The sequence below is a fragment of the Perna viridis genome, chromosome 5 (assembly GCF_037379345.1).
Source record: "Perna viridis isolate PV_CMFRI_1.1 ecotype Kerala chromosome 5, ASM3737934v1, whole genome shotgun sequence".
Classification (NCBI taxonomy): Eukaryota; Metazoa; Mollusca; class Bivalvia; order Mytilida; family Mytilidae; genus Perna; species Perna viridis.
The window spans coordinates 28,525,394-28,549,936 of NC_142449.1; the positions used below are offsets into that span (position 1 = coordinate 28,525,394).

General features: G+C 33.6%; 1 protein-coding gene and 1 long non-coding RNA gene across 4 annotated transcripts; one reads left to right on the plus strand and one right to left on the minus strand.

Annotated features, from left to right (window-relative positions):
* The first annotated feature begins 1 nt into the window (after position 1).
* On the plus strand, positions 2 to 9,877 carry LOC148616967 (uncharacterized). 3 transcript variants are annotated; one of them, XR_015922343.1, is made up of 5 exons: positions 2 to 176; positions 1,131 to 1,217; positions 6,428 to 6,496; positions 8,661 to 8,732; positions 9,736 to 9,877. It is a non-coding gene; the product is annotated as an uncharacterized LOC148616967 (long non-coding RNA). The 3 variants fall into 3 exon arrangements; XR_015922342.1 differs by having other exon boundaries at positions 9 to 176; positions 8,661 to 9,871; XR_015922341.1 differs by lacking the exons at positions 8,661 to 8,732; positions 9,736 to 9,877 and having other exon boundaries at positions 16 to 176; positions 6,428 to 6,568.
* Positions 9,878 to 10,662: 785 nt separating this feature from the next.
* On the minus strand, positions 10,663 to 15,304 carry LOC148616968 (glutathione peroxidase 1-like). The gene is made up of 2 exons (XM_088584161.1): positions 14,423 to 15,304; positions 10,663 to 11,770 (listed from the first exon to the last, which is right to left on the minus strand). The coding sequence occupies exons 1-2, from the start codon at positions 14,615 to 14,617 to the stop codon at positions 11,306 to 11,308; spliced, it is 660 nt and encodes a 219-aa protein (XP_088440287.1). The 5' UTR covers positions 14,618 to 15,304; the 3' UTR covers positions 10,663 to 11,305.
* Positions 15,305 to 24,543: the final 9,239 nt, after the last annotated feature.

Genomic DNA, 24,543 nt, shown 5'->3' on the forward strand with positions numbered 1-24,543 from the left:
AATTACGTATACATGTATGTAAGATCCCAAGTGCAGTTTAGATATCATCGATAAATGGTATTACAGCGGTGATTCAGTATCTTGTGTTAGACCTATAGTATTGTGTGTCATAAAATTCCTCTCTTTTCCAAAACATCACAACAATATCTTTATGGATATGCATGCAGGAGCTACATGTAAGTGTGTTATATACATGTACATGGTACATGTATGCAAATGGAATACACAAAAAAAAATACTACGGGAAAGGTGGTCTTTAGCAGTTATAAGTGTCATTTGTATACTTCATATTCTGAAACTTGTAATGAAGGATTTTAAAGTATTTCAAAATGTTAATAGGAATATTTTTTCATCACATTCTGTCTGAAAGAATGGTTGTTCAAATCGAGTTATCTTTCTTACAACATTTAAAAAAAAATCATAGGACCAAAAACTCGGGTCAGATGAATTTCAGAATCGGGAGCATGCAGTGGCAGGGGCTGATCCTGATAGATTTAAAAGGGAATTCCGATCCCGAAATCTATGAAAGCTAGGCTTTTATTGTAGTGACTGTGCACTACTTACTTAAAAACACACTTCTGAACTCGTCATTTAAAAACCGATCCTACATCCTTCTCCTTGTTTTATATATCAGCTGATGCAACATCTGAACAAACGGTGGAGCACATTTTTTTCTTTTTTTGTCTATTTTTGTTGTTTTCTGTTTTTGTTTTTGTTTTTGTTTTTGTTTTTTTTTTTGGTGGGGGGGGTGTATCTATTGGACACCCATCCAGGGTGCAATTTCATGAAGCATCTCAAAATAATCTTGAGCTTTATTTTTTATGAGAACCAGGCTTGGTAGACTAATTGATTAAATAAACAAATAATGGACACCCAATGAGCACAATTGGTACAGTTTTCTGTTTTCATATTTTTTTTTAAACACTGATTATTTGTTTAAATTATTCGTAACTTTGGGATTAGAATTATTTACGTAAACTCATTGTAAGTGCATGCATGGTATTGACTTATTTTCAATTTTAGATAGATATGACGATATACATAAACTGTAGCCTCCTGGTTAAACGACTTCTGATTACTAGTTATAACGACTAAGCTAACCATTTATATAACGACATAATTTTTTGTAGCATGTTACGACGTACATATTTATCCTGTTAATATAACGAAGAAGTTCACTAATTAAAATGACTTAGATTACCTGTTAAAACGATTACGTAAGTAAGCTCTCATTTACAAGTCACTCAGTCAACTCGTAACTACATAATTATATACCACACAATTATGGCAGTCCAGTGCATGCGATATTTATCAATTATGGACTTTTAACGAAGTCAATGCATGTACGTTACATGTATATATGGACCTGTTCAGGATATTACAAGTCATAATACTTTATTCGCAAATTACACCCATATGGGTCAAGCAAATACAATACAAAGAACAAACGTAAAATACAAATTGGACATAAAAAAATCAATATATATACAGGTACATACAATTGTGCAAATTTTGACCGGTATGGACCTCCATTTCGCAATTCTAATGATTGCTTTAAAAAATCACATACTGCTGGCAAAAGTTCAGCTTTTGGAGATAGTATATTTTTTAGTTTATCTAGTGGTTGATATTGGCTAAAATTAAGGTTTAGTCCAACAATTTCTGCAAATAGTTTATTTCTTACATTCGAATTCTGTTTACAGTTAAGAAAAAACATTGTACTCATCATCAACTTCATCTTTACATATTTTACAAAATCTGTTTTTCCTTGAAATATTATATACCTGCCTGTTTCAACTTCTAGTATATGGTCCCTTACACGAAATTTCGTAATCGTTTGTCTGTTTTTTTAAATTCGGCTCTTTTATCAGATATTCTTCAATTTCTATTTCTGAGTTAAGTTTACTGTATAGAAATAATTTTGAACTATCATTGATAGATGAAAGTTTATTTACAATTTTTTCTTTGTATATATTGCTTATTAGTTTTTTAAACTTTATCTTTAAATTTAAATTTTATTTTACTATAAGGTTTATCAACAGATTCAAAATCTGTAATATCTAATCCCACATCTTCAAAATATTATTTACAAAACTATACCATGTGTATAACCCTTCACCATCAAAATTTTTATTGAGCTCATATGTTTCCTTCCATAGGGGATTAATATTTCCCATGTTTAAGATGCAGAAATATAGCATGACGTGCGTCTTAATAAATGATACAGTATAAAATCTGCCTAGTTATAATAGATAATGTATTTTCTTTTTGTCTGCTTCTGCAATGATTGGCTGATTACGTATATATATATATATATATATATATATATATATATATATATATATATATATATAAACGTCTAAATATGTTTAACGTCACCAGGAGATGGTAAAATTTAAGTAGAATATTTCGGATAACTGATTATATATACGACTCTATACACTACACTGCTCCATCGGATCAAATTGATACAGGGAAGATATGTAAACGTATAGAAAGGTACGAAAAATTCCCATCGATGTTAGAACTGTCAAATTTGCAATGCAAATTTTTGGTCGTTACCTCCGCGGAACTCCAACTTGTACCGCTGTGACATCTGTGGCAACACCGCTTGCACAAAGTCCAACGCTCTAGACCACTCGGCCAGCTAGGCTATATAAAAATATAGCTTTCGCTGGCTGAATCATTCCTCCTCGTAGGATTAATCTAAGGCTGTAACTTAGTACACGATGTATGGTAGTACGGGACAGTTCATCGGGACAGTTCATCTATATGTACATGTACCAAAAATTTTCATCGCAAACTTGACAGTTCTAACATCGTTAGGAATTTTTCAGACCTTTCTATACGTTTACATTATCTTCCCTATATCAATTTGATCCGATGGAGCAGTGTAGCGAATAGAGTAGTCACATTCTGAGACGTTTATAACATGATCACAATAACCAACGAACAAAGAAGACTGTTGTTACACCATATGTACTATCATGTTTCATGGAACATTAAAAAGATGGCCGAAGTCGATATCCCTTTTAAGTGTTCCATGAAACATAATATTGCATGTAGCTGGTTTAATTGTTTATTAATTTCTCTGTCGAAATTGTATGTATTTCCAACTGCGCGACTTTCTCGTCATCACGATAATTTTGGTATATTACATTTAATTTAGTCGAGTCAAGTATGACCATTTTTTGTATGTATTTATGTTTGGATGTCCTTTTTAAATGAGCGAATCTAGGCAAACATTAGATATTCGATGAACAAATATTCACTCTGGCAATTTTGCTTCATAAAACACCTTTATCATGAATGTATATAAACAGCTCTTGACTTCAGCCGTGTAATATCACTTTAATCAAAACGTCAAGCGTGCAGTATCACAAAATATTGCACGGTATATAAGAAATTCGATGTTTAAATGGAAACTATAAAAAACGAAATGTTATAATATTCATTATGACGACTTCGATTACTCGTAATAAGGTTTCAGTAACTCCTACCTGGCACTTATGCGCTTCCGTAAAATTTTATTATTTAAATTACGAATGAATCGAATTTAATCGCGAAAGGAACCACTTTACTATTACATATCATAATTTTCTATATTTTATGGACATTGTTTACATATGTTGTTTACTGTTGATTAAATGCAGTTTGTTTAAACATTTCATCATTCAATTTCATGTCGTCTAATAGTCTTTAATCCCAGAATAAATATAAATTACCTATAGTATCAACAAATACGTGTTTTTCAATGGTAATATGATCTAAGAACCTGTTCAAATAGCCCACTGAAGGATGTAAATCATCCCAGGCAAGTCTGGGGATTATTACCATCTTCCGATGATCTTGATTACCGACCTAGGTCAGTTACACATACATGTATTGTAGCCGTTACACGAAAACTACAACTTTCTTTAGATTGTATTGTTAAAATTATTGGCACCCCTTAAGGAGGTGGCACGAGACCGCAATTAATTTTCAAGTGAATTTCAATATACACATTTGAGCAGATTAAAAAAATTCCACCGGCGCACACTGAATAAAACTTCTCTGGCCTAAAGATATGTACAAACAGGATTTTATATATAAATTGTAGAAAATTTTACCATCATTTTCTGAAATTAATACATATAATTCGGAGATGGGGTAAACATGACAAATGAACTGAGTTAAAAGTCCTAAATTTTAACCTTCTTCCACTGAACCAAATCACAACTTTTAGTCAGAATTGATTAATGAAAAAAAAATCCCATGTAATTTTAACCTATTTTCTACCAATTAGAGGCAAAACTTCAGCAAATAAGTTTCCAGTAAAAATATGAAAAAATGTGGAAGGTACCTACTACCAAAGTTGGAACTATATTCGTAAACCAAGGGGAATTAATTGTGTTCTCGTATCAGGTAGACGTAGGGTAAGGGACATAACTCATGAAATCAGTGATAAGTTATGTTTGTATCATATTCAATTTCACCAAAGCCTCTCAAGCTTCCGTTTGAAGTAGAATAAAAAGAATCCAAGTTAATTTGATGCTTACATAAGGTTGATGTAAAATGCTGAATACAAACATTCCAATGATTTTTAAGAGTTGTGTCCTTTACCCTAGGTCTACCTCCTTAACCCGTAATTCTTTAAATTCAAAGAATTGCTAACAAGAATAAAACATTTGATTAGACCAATGTTTACACGAAAGAACATAATCCCTATCACAAGTTACCAAATCAATTTCTCCTATTTCAAACAGGTTTCAATTCATGTTATGAAATAATTAAAAAGCATGTTCACTTTACACCAAAGCTTGGCTTCTCGCTCTATTCTTATTTCGCAGAACTGGCGCAAAAATGTTATACATAAGAGACCACATTCGATTCGAAAAAGATGTAGACCATAAATAGTTTTAATAAGAATATACATAACAGCATATTAAGGCTTTACCATTCTTCCAATTTGAATATTAAAATGTATACTTACAACTTAGTTTCTGAAAAGAAAGATAACAGCAACTTCAAATATTACCTTAAAATTCTTTAAAATGTTTTAAAGCAAAATTTGAATTCAAATTAAATGCTAATTTGAGAGCACGCTAAGTTGAGCTTCTGGCCACAAAACGCAATTCTAATTGACTTTCTAAGATCTTGATAAACATGTATTTTAATGAAAGTACAAATAACGTTACTTATAGGAATTCAAAAAATCAAAAGACAAAGCAATGTGGTCGAAATTTGACTTTTGAAGACAAGAGATTATACTTTAACCGTGCCGTGCAGAACTTTTTAGAATTAATTATGAGATGGTTGGAAAGGGAACAAAACTTAATTTTAAGTAGCACTCCAACTAAGAACCACACAAAATGTGATTCATGGGTAAAATGCCTACATATTTTTATTTTCGATATTTTGTTTGAATTGCCATAGTAAACAGAAATTAACATTCAGTTTTTCATATAACCCATGTTCTTAGGAGATAAAAATTATATAGAATGCCCTGTAGATTTCAAAATTAAGGGAGATAACTCTGTAAATGGCGCTCAAATACAATAGAAACTACTGTACTTTCAATGTCGATTATCTCCAAAGAGCAGGCAGATTTGAACGAATAATTATACATTTCATAGTATAGACCCATAGAACACTTAATTACAAAAATAAAAATATGTAGCCTTTTTTGGGGTGTATCACATTTTTCAAATTTTGCATGATTCTTACAAAGACACTACTTAAAAAGTCATCTGACGTATCAATGTAAGAGTAATCAAGGGAACCAAGGTTATAGCGGTAATCAACAGAATGTAATCCAGGGACAAAGACCAGGCATGGAAAACAGACATACACAACAAAGAACATAAAGTAACTAAAATCATACATACAAAGTAACAAAAGCAAATGAGCAACTCGGACTCCACTAAAAACTGGGAGCATGGACCAGATGCACCGGTAGGGTAAGCGTCCTCTGTAAAGTTCGAATGTATATTCTTGAAAATGCAAAAACTGCAAGGGAAATGTGAAGAAAAGTGGAAAAGGCAGGAGAATATGTAAATTTCATGAAGAAATTGATGAAAATTTGGCAATCAGACTTGCGTCATTCCCTCTGAAGGGTAGTTATATCAAAAACAGATTCAAGTAGCCGTTCTACCAATGAAGGTGAAGAAAATGGTGACTATGAGTACTAAGTCATAAAAAACATCTTTTCGAAGAGGGCAGACACTGAAAATAGAGATGACAAAAATAAAATCTCTGAAAGTATACATGCAAAAAATCAAGTAAAACGTTATATGTCTGTCCCAGGCCAGATGCAGGAACTTGTAGTCCAGTGGTTGTTTTTCTTATGTTAATGGTTGTTCTTCATATTACGTTCTTTCTATAGATTAGATAAATTTTCATCCTTTGTGAATATAGTTTCTTTTATGTATGTTGGTGCCTTTTACAGCTTGCTTTATGGTATTAGTTTTGCCCGTCATTGAAGACCGTGTGATGACCTGTAGAAGTTAAATGACAGGTTTGTTGCTTCACTTTTAGTGGATTGATTGTCTCAAAGGCTATCGTACCAAATTAACAACAATTTTCTGTTGCCCAGGCTTTATATATCTGAACTGTGCAAAAAGAATGCCCATAATCTGCACAGTATGGTATTTTGTCAGCGCATGAAGCTTTAGTTTACATAAAAAATGCAAATTAAAATCACATCATAAAGTGTTCATTAATCATTAAAACAGATTACACTCTAATGGAAAAATGCATTCATTAATTTAACACTTTCAAAAGTTATCATTCTCTCAAGTAGGAATTGAAACTTGGAAATTTAAGAAATCAAAAGTAAAATTATTTATTTATTGGCGTATCTTTTTAGATATTAGCATCAGAAGCTTCCTGAAAGTACTTGTCGAAGGAACAAAAATCTGTTTGATTTCATGTCTAATTATTCTTATTTTCTTAAAGAGTCAAGTAATTGTTATTCTCCTGTCAAATGCAATAATACAAATATGATATTCGCTTATCAGTAGAAGAATTATTAAATACAAGTATAGACATCTCATGCAGTCCTTCCCATTCGGAACTACTCAGTCTTTCTCGTTACAAACGCGAATAACTTTTTTGTAGTGTATGGCGAAGTAGTTCCGATTGAGTCGTATTTGTACAATAAACATATCAATTGTGGACCTAACTCAGAAACTAAAACTGGAATTTTCTCGGAAATATTTTCAGACCTTAATTATAAGGCCCTCATAAAAATATATGTGAAACGTTAGAAGTTTATTGAACAAAAGGTTAAAAAAACACGGCACGACATGTTAACGTGAACAGGCGGACGGACATTTGAATACCATAATACGACGGGAACGTTAGATACGTTCATCGAACATAGATTCTAATAAGTAAGTAGACATTTTTTCTATTGTTAAAACTGTTTTCTAAAAACATTTTCACTACACATAATTGATCTTATCATGAAATACAAGTCTATTCTCACCTTGACGTCTTATATGTCGAAGTCCTTTAATGCAGGTTACAAAAGAAAGACTGAGTAAACAGATGCAAATATTTCATTTTTTGTGTGTGTAAATTTTAGACAATGTGCGTATTGTGTTAGTGACATCTACATCTTATTTTCATTCTAATACCTGGAAACTGATATATTACATCATCTACACATAGACTCCGGGTCAAGCAATATGTAGGCGAGAAAAAGCTGCGTAAAAATACGGACCTTGCACTTTATTTTTTACTGATGATTTTGAAGTGAAAAGAGATCCTATATTTAATTGAATAAGCATTAGAATACTTTTTATCATATATACTGATATGTGGTTATTGCAATTTATAGCATGTTTTCTCGACTGGTATAGGTTTTTTTTATTTAATAAATAATGTCCCGAAATTGCATTTCATACTATAGGGACAATTTATCATTTTTCGTTCATGCAACAACCCTTTTGCTTTACAGCAACACGTTTTTTTCTTCTATGGATGACTTCATTAGTTTGGAGCTAAGTGCAATATCCTCAAAATCACAGGCCCCCAGGAACAGGATTTTTTATTGTTATAAATATCATTAAATCATTTTGTTTCCATATTTGAGCTACCATGTGTGTTCTCTGACATGTTCGCGTGGTAGAGGAGAGGGACGAAAATCTGGGAATAGCATTAAAAAATTAATAGCAGGGGAAATTATGACACAATTTTTCTTTTTGTGTTTTTTTTTTCTGATGCCCTAACAAATTTTCTTATGATATTCGATTTCTAAATTATTGTAAATGATTGTCCGGGCTTGCGATCAAATAAGTCAGATATTTACTTTAATATATAATAAAAACGCATGCAATTGTAATCAAATTGCAAGACCAAAAATGTCCCGGTAATGATGTGTTGAGCATTTTACCGTGATAGCTATTATACATTTGTATGCAAAAAGATTTGGACCATGTGTCATACATGTACCCTTTTTTACAATCAAACACGCGTTTGGATATTAAACACTGATACATGTAATATCTTTTCTTAAAATGATGCATGTGCCACGCCCTAAAATTGAACTCTTTTTATTTTTGGGTAGATTTTGATTTTTTTAGTATTAGATTCCTTACAAAAATAATTACATGAGCTAGCCTATCACTAACGGTTATAATTATATGGTTCAAACATATTACTCATTTCACTTTCAGCTGATTTTAAAATTTGGGCACTTTGTGTCGAAACCAGTTGATGTGTACATAAAGAACTGTAAGACCCTACGCGTAAGTGTGTCAAAAATTAAATATAATGGAGTCCATACTTGCCCCACGTGAACAATGTTCAACGTACTGCGGTCGTATCGCACTTCGGTTTAACTTTTTCCAATAGACCGCGTTTTTGGAATAGACTACGTACCGGTGTTTTTCTCTGAGAACCCATTTAAACTGTCTATTCATTTGAAAAATTTCGTAATAGTAATTATGGGAATTCAGGCAGGATTTTTCATCTTGAGTTGTTTTATCATTCATTTTTCATGTAAGAAAAGTGACGTTACATGTCATGATAAAAACAAACAAACATACAAACAAACAAACAAAAACAGAAAAAAAGTCCAAAATATCGGGCTGATGCAAAACGAGGTAACAAAACTAGAAAAAGCTTTTGTCGAAATACCAAGAGGCTGAGATAAATAGCTGCAAAGAAAACTGTAATGCAGTTATGGACGGACACCATGATCATTATATGTCCCATGCAAAGCGGGATGGGGATATATGATACTTTTACTCCGATTATTCTCAAGCACTATATATTGAACAATCTGATATTTTTGTACCTCATGCATTTTTACAGGGAAAAACCTCTACTTTACTCGTGTAAACATACAACTTTGTAGAACTGCATCTGTTTTCCATGACAAGGCTGTATACATTTTTGATAACATGTTATATTATATTTTCTATTGTAAATATGCCTATTCCCTACAAAAAAAATCGTTAAGAAGGTGGTCAGGGTTCCTATATATTAAAAACAATTCATTTACGTTTTGGTAACATCAATACGACTTTTCCAAAGTAACAAAACAATAACGATTTTATATCACAATCTTCAATATTTTATGAAATATTTGCTGAGATATTGTTTATCTTTGATAAAATGCAGTTCGTTTAAATACGTGACTATTCAATTTTATTTTATATATAAAACAATTTAATCCTAGAATAAATATCATTGTGTATTTATACTTCCATTATGATTTATAAAATAATAATCTGGCCAATATTGTAGAGCCACTCCACTGAAAATGACGTAGTCTAATTTTGCTGTGCCAAGAAACCGAGGAACAAAAAATGTTAAAAAAAATTGTCAAAAACAATAGTACGGAGGCTTGATAGGGATATATAATAACAATTATAAAATATATTTGTGTCCACATAATACTATTTTTTTGTGGGTCACTATCAGGGTTCCGTCCAATAGAACACTATGTCACATAGAAATATTTTGGCACGGGTTGAACAGCTAAAAAAAAACGCTGTTTTATCAGCAAAGAGTTTGGCAGAAATTCTATCATAGATGACATTTACTTTATCACCAACAATACGTAATTATGCTAATTTTCAATAAAGGGGTTATTATATAGAACTATCCATAGGACTGTAGTCCGGGCTGGCTGGTATGTAATAATTAAATAATTGTATAATATCACTTCATGAAATTGTATAACAGTCATGGGAGTTATGCATTAATGAACTTGAAACGTTCACGTTTCCCATTTTAGCGTTCATGCATCGTTTACCGTGCGTTTAGACATCGTTTTACGTTTGTTTAAGCGCACGATAGGAGCATTCGTTTAAACGCACGATAGAAACGTTCGTTTATGTTTGTACATTGATTATTTCCTTGATTTAACTGTTATTTTTATATCTTTTGCTATAATTATTTTATATAATTTCATTAATTCTATTTTCTATTTTTTTCTTTCTTCATTATTAAGGAGTGTGTGATTAGTGTACACAAATTACTGCAAGATCTTGTTGAGTATATGTGTAATCTTGATTTTGATGAAGTCGAGAGATCTATATATTATGCACATTTTATACGAGTTTAACAAAAGCCTTATTATGTATTTATATAGCCATATGATGCATTGGCTTTCACTTTTTGTGTGCAATTTGTGTGGTTTCTTCCAGTTTTTCATGCTCAAGTTGCGGATCCAGGGGGTGGGTGGAGAGGGTTGGCACCCCTCCCTTTTATTAGAAAATATTTCATTTTTATGTGTACAATTAAATTTACAAAAAATGGCAAATAATCTACGGGCACCGCTCCATTTTTCCGAGGATCCCCGACTGGCAACCCACCTTTTTCAAAGTGTCTACATCCTCCCCTATGTTTCATATTCTACATTGACTTTTGTGATTGTGTATTGTTTTATAATAACTCGTTCTTTTTAATTCACATTAATATGCGCCTTTTGTCGGAATCACACAATGTAGTAGCAGATAGAATCTTTTTTTAATGAAGTTATCAATTGAGTTTTCTAGTAGCTATATACAGGGTATAAATATGGAAATTAATAAATCTAACTTCATATCGAACAGTATAAATATCTTATCTGCTTTGGTCTGCCATCTGAGCATCTACATACATTAATTTGTATATCACAAAACTACATTTGTTGCTCTTTCTTTGAGGTGTAAGAGTTTGTTCAACTGGACACCCATCTAAATGTCCACTACATCCGTGGCTACATCTGTAAACCTCTCGCATACGTATGATTCAAAGAGGAAAGAAAATGGACAGTGGACAAGACTTGATTAGGTTTACACTTCGTTGCGTTTTTAGTCACTAAAAAGATCTAGTGATGGAATACGTGTAAATGATCCTTGGGTTGTTTAGGGATTCGTTTTAGTTGTACTTCAATGTCCCGTTTTAAATGTTCAAAAGATGCCTTTTGTGTATAACGCTTCACAGGAATGCCGTCATGAGAAATAAGAAACTTTTCATAATTTCCGCTTATATCATGACGAGTTACCGGGTCCCAGCAGATGGTAGTGTGATCTCGCGAGATTTGGCAATCATCGTCTGATGGGTACGGCTGCTTAATTTTCAAAAACTCATAAATAGGATGACAATCAAATCCGTTCAATAAAACCTTTGAAAACAGAACAAATTTCGGTTCGAATTTCGATCCCGGACGGATGTGGTAGAAAAATGGCAACATTTCCGTATTTTCGAGTGGTTCCAATTTTCCAAGCTGATTTGATGGAAACACGAGAACTATCAATCCTCTGCTTCCACATGTATTGACCAGCTCGTTCAGCTGAAAAACAGGAACAACATATTTTTGTAATGTGATACATACTGGTGACGTCGAAGTTGAAATTGTCGATCATTGACTATTATCACGTTACTAGACCAATAATTTCCCCCATCTTATAGTTACCTTATAGTTATAACTGGCCGCACCCAAAGCAATTTAATTGGTTCTTACGCTTAGGAAACATTTCCCACCCACAAATGTGTATTCAATGCAAGTTAGAACTCCCAGGTATGGTACAGTTCATTTAGATTAGCCTTAGTAAAATCTCCGTCATGCAGCTGAAGTCTTGCTGTCGATTGTTATAGTTTAATACGACTACATGTATATTGAAAGCCGAGTTGTGCCAAGATCTACTGTTTTCTAAATTCTTACAAAATGCAACTGTTACGTATTTTACGCATCGTTCCCGTAATTGTAATCTTAGGCAATATACTGTAACCGTTTACGTATCTTAACATTCTCATAACAACAAACAAATTTCAAACATTTTAGAGAAATAAAACGGACAGATTGATCTCATCTTCTTAAACGTATCTATATTTATGTTAAATTAATCCGCAACAGAAGCAATCATTCGAAATGTTTTTTTTTTTATTCCAAATCTGAACCTTGTTCGGGGACTTTGTTCTAAAAGGAGAGTAGGCTTGAAGTAACGACTGGTTTGTTTATCAGTTGCTTCCCTTATTCAGCGTATCCTGCTGCTTGCAATGGAAAGGGAAGTACGATACTGTCAGTTTTGGAGAAGGACGATGCTGTAGTCGGGAGAAAGGGGCGATATTTTTAAGTGTCTTTAAAACTGCGTTACATACATATAGATATACTTCGGGAGTATCATATTAATAAATTCCAATGAAACGTTGAGCAATACAAGTAACTGTTACGTGTAGTGGAATCTCAGTTCATAATGACTTATCTAAACACTTTTCAAACCTTACATGCACAATATTATAACAAGTTAAGGCAAATTAAATTAGAAAGTTTAAGGTCTAATCTTTCAATGCATAGCAACCCACATACGTATTAAGGAGCACAGTAAGGTTATATATACACTTGAGTTTTTATCTACGAATTGTAGACAATACTTGTATTTGCATACCCATTAAGGTAATATGACAAGAATATTAAAATTGTGGTGTTTGTTGACTCTACAATCATGCATAGACTTTTTAATTTATCTACCACTTAACTGAAAGTTATAAACCTAAATTTTACCTATCTGGTATGGAGAACAGACATAGACTTTCTTAGTAAGATTTTGCGATATGAAGAATTGGTCCGCTTAAGTATCATGAAGGTGCGCTATTTTGTAGACAGTCTGACTCTAGACCTATTCCAGAGTCCTGCATAATCGGGCTGTTTTTATAGATATACATGTATTTCTTATGTTTAAGAGTTTATTTCCTGATTTTCATTAGGAGCAGAGCAAAAGCCATTTAGAAGTTTTAGAAAAAGGACAAAGTTTAAAATCTCGATAATTTGGATTCACGAGCGAGGCCAAAGAAAGGATCTTCATACCATTCGTTCAACTACAACATAGGATTGTGTTTCCCTTTTGTTTATTAATGTGTTATTTTGTAGTTTTTGCCAGGTTATAGTTCAACACTTGTTGAGAAAGCAAATCGTAATACAGCAAGCATAACCAAAATACTTATCACTTCTTTTTTTATATAGAAACGGAAATGAATTATTAAAATTAAACCATTTAATACAGCTGAAAATTAGTTAAAATATTATAACTTTGCCTGATTCTTATGTTGAGCTGTTTTTTAAATGTTATATCATTCAATTAAAATTGCTCTTTTTTTTAATAACCGTTACGATGTAATTACAGATTCTGTGTATTTAAAGCATTTAAAAGGGACACAAAAATATAGATAATAATCGAATTCTATTAGGTAATACGTTATGTTAACTTGAGCTCATGTGATTAAGGAGATTGTGCAGTAAGACTTGTATTCAACCCTAATATAAGAATACATGCAAATGGGTACTAGTTGAGAGAATAAACAGAAATGTGTTTTCTTTTCGAGTTAAGTAGTAGTTATCTTGAGATATCTTGATTCCAATGCTTCATAATGATGTTACCAATCGGCAATTGACGGACTAAAAATTTAAATGCTTTATTCTAAACCCAGCTTGGCGAATCAAATGTTGGGGGGGCGGGGGGGGGGCATTGTTCTCGAAAAAATAAGATTAAACAAAAATGAACTGGAAATTACAGGAGCGGACTCTTTATGTCATTCAGCGCCCCCTTTCGGAGTTTCTCATGAGTTGTCAAATGACGTTCGCTACCGCCATCGCACGAGCTCTTATCGCCTTGCACAGTATGGTGTGTTTCTATTTTTCTGTTACAAAATGTTTTTGGTCAAAACACATTTTTGAAAAGTTGAAAAGCAAAACAATTTAAAAAAAGCCCTAAACAAATTAAAAAAAACCTTAAAACATTCTCAATTTCGGTGACATTTGTTCGTTGCCACGTAAACACACAGATAAAATAGAACAAGCATTAAGTTTTGCATATTTCCAGTTTACTTTAACTGCATTGTAAAAGTTTTTAATAAAGTATAAACAATTGGTAAAAAACAATGACATATATGTGTACACAATTAGAGAATGATTGTATTAACAAGGATTGAATTACTGTAATCATACCTGTAAAAGCTCTTTTCTCGTATTTTTATCACAACTTGCCATGTTTACGACAAGAGTTACTCGACCATCATACTTTGAAAATTGTTCCATTTTGCCGTTGGAAAGTTGTGCCGAGAGTTCGTAAAATGACGTTACACACGCAACTGGCATGAGACGTCCACATGGGGATGATGCGCTATGATTGTGGCTATTCATCACGTAAATACACGCTTTTTATGTTCTCCTCTTGTAAAAGTTCAACAAAAAATACATATAATGTAGATAAAAAATGATAAATTAAATCCCGTTCTTCACATCATTATCTGCGGGTGTCAGATATATAAAATACCTTAATTTTCCTTCTCTGATTATATTCAAGATAAAAATATTTTTCAAAGTGATATAAGATTTTCCAATGAATTATTCAGATATTCAGATCACTGCCAAGCATCCATGTACTCGTATATCAATCTTTTAATAGACTCCAACCTACTTTGAATTCTATAAATATTTTCGCTTCACGCCGTTTGTACAATGTATACTCGTTCTCTCTAAGTGGAAAATCAAATCGACTGTTCTGTTCTATTCACAGCGTCTCGTCATATCAGAGATTTTATATTGATTCAAGGTTTTTATGTAAATCCACGTCTTTTCAACACAGATAAAATTTTAATCCTCATCTGAATGTATACAAAACCCTCGCGATCCCCTCAACGTTTGTATATATATATGTGAATCTTTCCCATACGAGTATCTACCGAGATATAAAATTTTAGAATAGTCCTTGAAATTCCTATATAATCAATTTTAAATTTAAAAATTCGTATCGCAGTATCTGATCATTATTGAATTTCATTTTGATACTATAATACATTTTATGGGACGATGTCATAAAGGAGATAAACATTAATTTTACTTTAAAAAAGTACACAATTACAGCAAAAAATTTAAATGAGGCGTCATCTACGTTGGCAAGAAAAATACGCATGTTGAATATCTATTTGCGCAGAGTGATGACATATTGTATGTATAATGACCGATTTCAGTGTGATTTTAAAGATAACTCAGTTTTAGATCTATAATTTGCACTTTAAATACAAGCGAGATAGTGAGTTGTTTAAGTGTATGTAACAATCGAGATTTTTTTTATGTTTCGAAAATTGGTTCTGCCTATTTCATTTCATTACAGGAGAACAGTCATGCTTAGTTGGTGTAATAACCGAATTATAAGTATAAATCTGATATAATTCTCTTCGCTTTAATGTTAAAGAATCATTCAAATCTCGTATTCACCAGCACCCCTATCCTTCCTGCAAAGTCTATTGAAAAATAAGGTCGAAAATTAAAAGCAAGATGAATAAATTATGCAATTATTTGCCCTTTAACTCAATCACTTATGGCATTGCATGTTTGCCCTATACATGTATCATATGAAAGAAAATACAATTCATCGTGAAAATATTCTACCGTCTTTTCAAATTCAATGCTATTTGTCGGAAATAACGGGACTTCGAACAAAACAACGGGAAGGCGTTGCATTAAAGGACTCAGACTTTTTATTGTTATTTAGGTCACATGTTTACGATCTTTTACGGTAATACATTGTAAGCCATTCCTGTTTTTTTGTCAATGGTGATACCACTGCCCTGTCCGGTGATTGGTTAAAAGTATCTTGACATATCCAGTGTTTAATTTTCTTATTAGCAATTGTTTGGCAGGCACTCATCTTAAAAATATTCTGATCGGTTGTTCCAGATTTTACATACTTCGTTCAGAATGCATCCAGATTTTGAATCTACTGGGTTTTTGGTGTATGTTTCGTACTGCGTGGTTTTTCTTGGTGATATGTTTTTTTTCTCACTTGGGTGTGGAATATTATTTATCTAAAACTTTTAGATGGTAATTTAGACTGACTTACCTACATGTATACAATGGCATATCATATCACCTCTCGTTCCTCTACAGGTTATTGGTTCATCTGATTGCTTATATCTTTATGTTTTTTTCTAACGTCAAATCTGTTAAACCACATAAATTTTCAACATTTGCATTTTTGTGCTAACCAACGTTTATTTTTAAGCAGATTCCATTATGATCGAGTTCGAATTTTGACCAGAGAGCGCGAACTATCAGCAAAACATACCGAGGCATTAAAACCGAAGTACTATTCAAAGATATTAGAGTCGAAAATGTGAAAACAAACCACAAATACGATCTGCATACAAAATATACAACAATACAATTACACATAATAACTGAAGATAAGAAAAACAACACGGCACTTAAAAACTAAAGTACTCCCACCCCCCCCCCAAAAAAAAAAACAAAAAAAACAAAAACGCGAGTGATATCAGATGCCCCGGAAATCTAAGCATGCCCTTCTCCACCAGCGGCACCACTCACAATAAGGGTAACGGGAATGTGTTATGCGTCAAGTTCGGTTAGTTGTAAATCCACTATACGAAATGTATTAAAACGAATCAACCTTTAAATAGAGACATCTTTTCTTACTAAAGAGACAAGAAAACTCATAGTTTTAGCTTTGTGTGTGATTTACTTATATCATACATTAAGATAGAATTATACCGTTTTTATTTATGCGGTATAAGTGTTTGTTAACTCTATATCGCATACCCTATATCACACCTCTCGACCTACAAGGCGGATTCAGGCGGGGATTTGGCTGGCGTGCGCCCCCCCCCTAAACTTTGCAAAGCATGGGTTGTCAGTGATAGAATTAGGCGGTTTTAGGTTGAAACTTAATTTCTCGCTAAAGATATTTACAATGCACCCACTCTAGAAGTGTATTTCAAAAATTAATCTCAAAAAATTATTCGCCTTGCTCCGCTCGGTGAAATTTTATCAGTGCGCCACACCCCGCCCCCACCGCTAATCTAAAATTCTGCACCCGCCCCTGACCTATATCGCATGTCCTAAATCACACCACTAGACCTATATCGCATACCCTACATCACACCCCATCACGAACCATACTCAAAGTATAGTTAAAATATCAAGAACATGACATGTCATAATATATATAACATACCGCATCAGCCCTCGATCTATATCATCCCGCAGGCTAGTTGCCCTTAGGGTGATATAGGAGTCTCTGGATGATACCACATCTGATACAGATTTTGACATGAAATATTCAGTTTATCTTATCTGCGGGTTGAGACACAACTCGTGCGATTTCCCGTGAAAATGGCAAAACTGAATAAAGAATTAATGAACAATCATATCCGTATGTTTGAAAGTTCTTTCAAAATTATAATTTTATCGAGAATAACCGGTGATTGATTATTTCTTGCAGTTTATACTGTTATGAAATGATCTGAACGTGACGTACCATTTGCCTGACACGTCACGATCAGTTATGAAATGCAGGTAATTTGATCGGAAAACTAACTCGAAGTAAGAAAAGGAATCTAAAACCCGCGTGCGAGATTTCCCTGTCTTGCAGTCGTGCAGATGTTTGATTCTTAATGTCACCACAGTGATAGAAACTTCATATTGGTCAATCAAATTCGAACGACGAAATCACATATATTACATGTACATATATTCTTATGATAGCTACCAAGTCTGAACACACATCATCTTAGAAGTACAATGGGTAAGATCATCGCTTTACAAAGAATGTCAGCGTAAATGTGAAATATATTCTCCATAGGCTGTACATTGTGTTTTGTCTATTTTGGTATAAAAATATCGGCAAAAAAATAAAAAAAAAAAAAAAAAAAAAAAAATATATATATATATATATATATATATATATATATATATATATATATATATATATATATATATATATATATATATATATATATATATATATATATATATATATATATATATATATATACTGAATCGTAAACATTGAGAAATCTTAGATACACCAAAAGCAAGTACATGAATTGAACGTGAAGACATGAAACAAACACGACCTACACAACACAGCGAATCGAATAAAATAATAAAATAGATTACATATAAAAAGGACGCAACACAAAAAAAAAACCCAAACAAACAAACAAACAAAACAAAAAAACAAAACAAAACAAAATAAAAAAAAAAAAAACCCCAAAAAATCAAAACAACAAAACGAGTGACATCAGGAGATCCAGAAGGGTTAGCATGTCCAGCTTCCCCGATAAAAGTCTAAAACAATAATGCAGCCCCTGACATGATGGATACCATCGAAAATAACCCATACTTGGGCGATGTCATTCATTTCAACGAACTACCATAATGTAAATGTAATAAATCATGCGGAAATAGTGGAATATTACCTGAAACAGACAAATTAAAAAAAACACATCAAGCGAAAAACTTGGATCGTGCTTGAAGATTTCAGGAAATGAGATGTGTATTTTCAACTCCTTCCCACCATGGTATTGTGATTAATTAACGTAAAATTGAGAAAAAAAAACCATTGTGAATTATATGACCTAGCTCCTTCGATTTAATACAAGAAATGCAAGGAATACACCAGTCACCTAACACCAATTGAAATATTTTCGACCCGGGTGTCATAAGAATAGACCCACAGCAGCGTTAATCTTAATTGTAGTAACAGGCGACTAAATAGCACTCACAACCTTAGTTGGGGACTAGGACGCTCTGCCCACAGAGCAACTAGAAATGGGGTACCCCTGGCATATTGCATGCTAGGGTCGTCAGGCCATAATAAGGAAAACCTGACCGCAAACCATAGTGGTACAACGTGTTGGGATAGATGCCATGTTCCTCGGGTTATGTTGCTACAAGATTGAAGTCATCACTACAGAAGTTCTATGGTCGTCATCATGAACTGGTGGATCGTTATGGTGTATCCATCTGCACCATGAAAACTGATTTATTCAACGGGTCATAGTTTTCCTTTCCTCGTTTGTCTACCCCGGACTTGACCTTTTATGAGCAACTCGGCGGGTGTTTCCAGAAAAGCGGGGGACGCTTACCCTACCGGTGCACCTGGTCCATGCTCCTAGTTTTCAGTGGAGTTCGAGTTGCTCATTTGCTTTTTTTACTTTGTATGTATGATTTAGTTACTGTATGTTCTTTGCTGTGTATGTCTGTTTTCCATATCCGGTCTTTGTCCCTGGATTACATTCTTTTGATTACCGCTATAACCTTGGTTCCCTTGATTACTCTTTCCCTCGTACGTTCAAGAACTCTGCTGTGGTATTCTATCGTAGTAGGAACCTAGTATTGCACTTCGCCACAGGAAGCTAAATTATCCGACCCTACTCACCTCTCCCTACATCTAGTATCCTTGCGTCTAATCCCATTTTCATTTCATGATCATTTCATGTTTATTTTATCATCCATTTCATGTTCATCGCCTGGATATAGCAGAAATATTGCAGCTGTTTGGGCGTTACATGTGTAACACCAACAATCAATCAAACCGTTCGTTTATCGAGACAGAGTTGTCTTTCTTGTTAGTTATTGTGCGTTTCTTAGTTTATAAAAAACAAACTTTAGTACTTACAATTGATATGCAAATACCGAGAAATTCTATTGTAATTCCGCCATTTTCGTTGCAAAGTGTTGATTTTGACAAAATACTGATAATTTTATTTTTTTTATTTTCTATGTTGACAAAAATGTAATTTCTCACGAATTTGAAATAAACAATTTATTATTATTTAATATGAACGATAATCTCCAGAAGAATTTATGACACAAAATAAGGAGGTAAATAATTGTTTTCCAACAACCGAAAATCGTCTTGGTAACCAAATTACGCCCGATTTGACCATGTCAACATTTAAATATCTTCGAATTTAAACAATTCACATTTTACGGACAAGCCGTTTTGTGCTATGAATGAGCAAGTTATTTAAGTAACAGTCTTTCTAAAAATCAGACAGAAAGTGGTTCATGCATGTCAAAAACCCACCAAATTCAATTTTATTTCAAACTTGTTCAGAACAAGTTACTGATCACATAACCAGTCTTAGTTTTTCATTTGGTTGTTGCGCCTGTGTGATTAAATTCATATAGATTCTACATGAAATAGGCATTTTGCAAGAGTTCCCGTTTTTGATTTGGTTTGATTTGGTTGATTTTAGTGGGAGATATGTGTATGATTTTCTAAAAAGTGCAGAACCGAATGCAGAAATTATGATCATTATGTGAATGTACATGTGTATAGCATGTGTAGACTGTAAAAAACATCGTTTGTTCCGTGGGTTTTACTATACCATGAGTCACTTTGCCATCGGCCGTGTCTGAATTTTACGTGGACTGGTACTTAAGACATTTTAAATATCGGTAGGTATCACTAAAATTGTAGACCAATTTTTATTTCAAATTTGAACAATATGTGATGTATGTGACGCAGAGAATACATTTGTCTGATAATTCATTTTTGCATGATTTTAAAAGACTAAATCATTGTTGTACTAGACATACTACCATCTAGTTCACTGTTTTTTTTGTATACAAACATTAGTAAATAAGATCAAGCAATCTGAATTCTAGAACTGTATTTAAGGGCAATGTAGAAAAATCAAAAAGTAAAGCTACAAGAGAGGCTAAAGTGGGTACTTGATTATTTTTTCACGCCACTTGTGGAGAGGTCTAAATAGCAGTAACCCGATTCTTAGTCTATACTTCAGTACCGTCAATAGATTAGTAAGAAGTTTTGAAAGGATTTTCCTTTGTGCACTTTGACGACCAAGCTATATACCTGTATTTAAAAAAAACACATAAAAATAGTGTCTTTTGCACACATACATGAAGGTGTTTTTAACTCTTGGTACATGAACCTACGACAAATTTGCCCGGAAGATCTGACTAATCTCTAGTGTGAGAGTTAATGATTTTATCGACGATATTCAAGTAGAATTGATTGCGTCTATTCTCTTTTCTCTTTTAGTTCTTTTTTTTTGTCATTTTCTCAAATGCGTCAATCAAACGTTTTGTTTCTAGCTGATATCGTGTTTGGTCTAGAAATTCAAATATTTGTTTAATGATTATAATTTTCCAAGCAGATGCAAAATCCATTGATCCATTTCTAGTTAATTTAGGGCGGTCTAATTTCATGGTTGTCATGATGAACTCGCGGATCGTTATTTTGTATCCATTAGCACCTGACGATAATGGCTGATTGGTTCACAGTTTTCAATTTCTCTTTCCTTTACACAGGACATATTATGTGATTAGGAACTTGGAGTGTGTTTCTAGAAATTAAATGCAGAGTGCGCTCATCATAGCGTTGCACATTGAGTAAGGACCCTTTTATCACAGATAAATCTTTTGATCAATTTTTAAAAAGTTTATACATGTAGTTGGTTCCATCTGTTTTTTCATAATTCTTTTGAAAAAATAAAAATGCGTCTTGCGCGAAAATTAAGGGGCACATCCAGCGTAAGTTATTTTTTTTATAATTTATATTTACATTCTACATATATAGTTATGTATGTTGAATGTAAGACCAACTCTATGATTGACTATAAAATACGGAAGTAATAAGTTGTTTAAACGGAAGTAGACAAGTGCGCAAGTGCGGATGCTCTGTTTTATCTTTTAATACATCAGTGGATACGATTTGATATTTATTAATTTGATTAATAATAATTTGGAAATTATTGGCTGTGTAAAATGTATTCAGCTCTCCTAGAAGAAAGTCTCACACATTCTCCTAACATCGATGTCTTTTTTGGCCTATTTCTATCCTCCCTAACGACATGCCGGTGCACCTCAAACAGAAAATGAGCCCCGCCCATCAAAAGGATAGGATAAAATCATATTAAGTTCAGGCAATCTATTTATTTAAGGAATGTTTCTAAGTTTCGAAAAGTTATACGAAATAACGTTGTTTGCGACAGTTTACACTTATAAACCGGAATATTATTTACATGTAAATGGCGGAGGGCAGACTAATCGACGTAAATGAAATCATAGAGCCAAGCCAGGCCTGGATTTCATAAAAAAAATGAGAAGTCCCGTGTTTTCCTCAAATCTTCAATTTCAAGTGATCTGATTGATTGAAATTTGATTTGAGGAAGGATTTGAGGAAATCTCAATTTGAGGTGTTTTATGGAACCGGGCCCAGTTATACAAAATAACGTGGTTTGCTCAAAACGAACCAACCAATCAGAAAGCTTGTTACGATACAAATTAAATTTATTGTTATCTTTCTTTTTTTCTACTTCTCAAAAAGTTGTGATGTTTTCTAGTTTGCATTTTAACGTCGCCATAGTTCTGGATTCTGTTCCCGCGACTTCAAAATAGCATAAATGTACAACAAACAGTTAATTACATCTTTACAGCATGTTCATCACTACATTGTCACTCAGCCTTGTAGCCACATTGGAAGTCTTAAAATAGCATATCGACTCGAGTGCCGGAGGTCGTGGGTTCCATCTATAATCGAGTTACGCTAAAGACGTCACTGCTTCTCTGCCAATCGTGTAGCATTTAGGAAATAGATTGATGACTGGTGGGCTGGGATTTAGAATGTAAGGGTGGGTTGGCATGTCTACCTTCAAGCTGTTTCTTAAAATAACCCCTTATCAAATTATTTAACATGTCCTTGCGTTTACGTATTTTCCCTTCAAGTTGGAAACTGGCAAATGTAACCTCTGTTTCCAATCGGGTTCTCAAAACGAAATAAATAATTACCGACACATATCTTTAATAAGTTTCGTTGGGAAAGTCATGGAAAGATTTGTCTTTAAACATCTACATAACTATCTTCGGTCAAATGAAATAATAACTTGTAACCAGTCTGCATTTACACCAGGAGATTCACTTGTCAACCAATTAATAAGTATAACTAATGATTTTGATCAAGGAAAGGAAGTAAGAGTTATCTTCTGTGATATCAGTAAAGCATTTAATAAGGTTTGGCATCAAGGACTGATTTGTAAACTAAGGGCTATTGGAATTGGCAATGATTTGTTGGAATGATTTACTGACTTTTTACGCCTCGTGCAGGTCCGGGTGTTAAAAGAATAGGCCTGCAGCAGCGCTAAGCTTGTCGTAAAAGACGACTAAATAGTGCTCAGAACCCTAGCCGAGGGCTAGGGCGCTCTGCCCACAGAGCAACTGGGATGTGCGCCCCAGGTGGTGGAATGGGGTACCCCTGGTGTGTTACATGCTGGGGTTGTCAGGCTATAATACGGAAAACCTGACTGTAAACCAAAGTGGTGCACCGTGTTTGGAAAGATGCCACGTTCCTCGCAGGTTAAAGAACCCTACTGTGGTATTCTCCCAGAGTAGGAACCATAGGGCTCCGCCACAGGAGGCTAAATTGCCTGACCCTACCAACCTCTCCCTATTTCCAGTGGCAATCAAAATTTGGCGAACCCCAATATCCTTGTGTCCCATCCCTTTTTCATTTCATCATCATTTCATGTTCATTTTATCATCAATTTCATGTTCGTCGTCTGAATATAGCTGAAATATTGCTGCTCGGACGTTAAACCCCAACAAACAAACAAACTGACTCTTTACAGGGGAGGGTCAGCGTGTTGTTATTAGCAATTGTTTTCCAGAATGGTTGTTGCTAACAGTCGGTGTTCCTCAGGGATCAATACTTAGACTTTTTTTATTCCTTATCTTCATAAATGATATCGTTACCGAAATCAAGTCTACCATTAAATTATTTGCTGATGATACTAGTCTATATCTTATTGTTGACAACCCTGAATCAACTGCTCTTACTCTTAACGATGACTTAAACAAGATCCATTTGTGGTCTGAGCGATGGCTTGTCACATTCAATTCCCATAAAACAGAAAGCACGGCAGTCTCTAATAAAACCGACAAACCTTACCACCCAGAATTGTACCTAAATAATGATATCATAGCCGAAGTTTAGCACCATAAACACTTATGTCTTACAATATCTGATGTTGATGGTGGGTGGAATAGTCACATTAATATGATTACAACCAAGGCATACAATCGTTTAAATATATTACGAACATTTAAAATAATTTTGGATAGAAAAACTGAACATAACTTTTATTAGACCGATTCTTGAATATGCCGATGTAATATGGGATACAAACACTGCTATTCTAAAACGCAAACTGGAAAAGATTCAAATTGATGCAGCAAGAATAGGTACAGGGGGTACTAGATTAACATCAATTAACAATTTATATCGCATGTCCTACCCG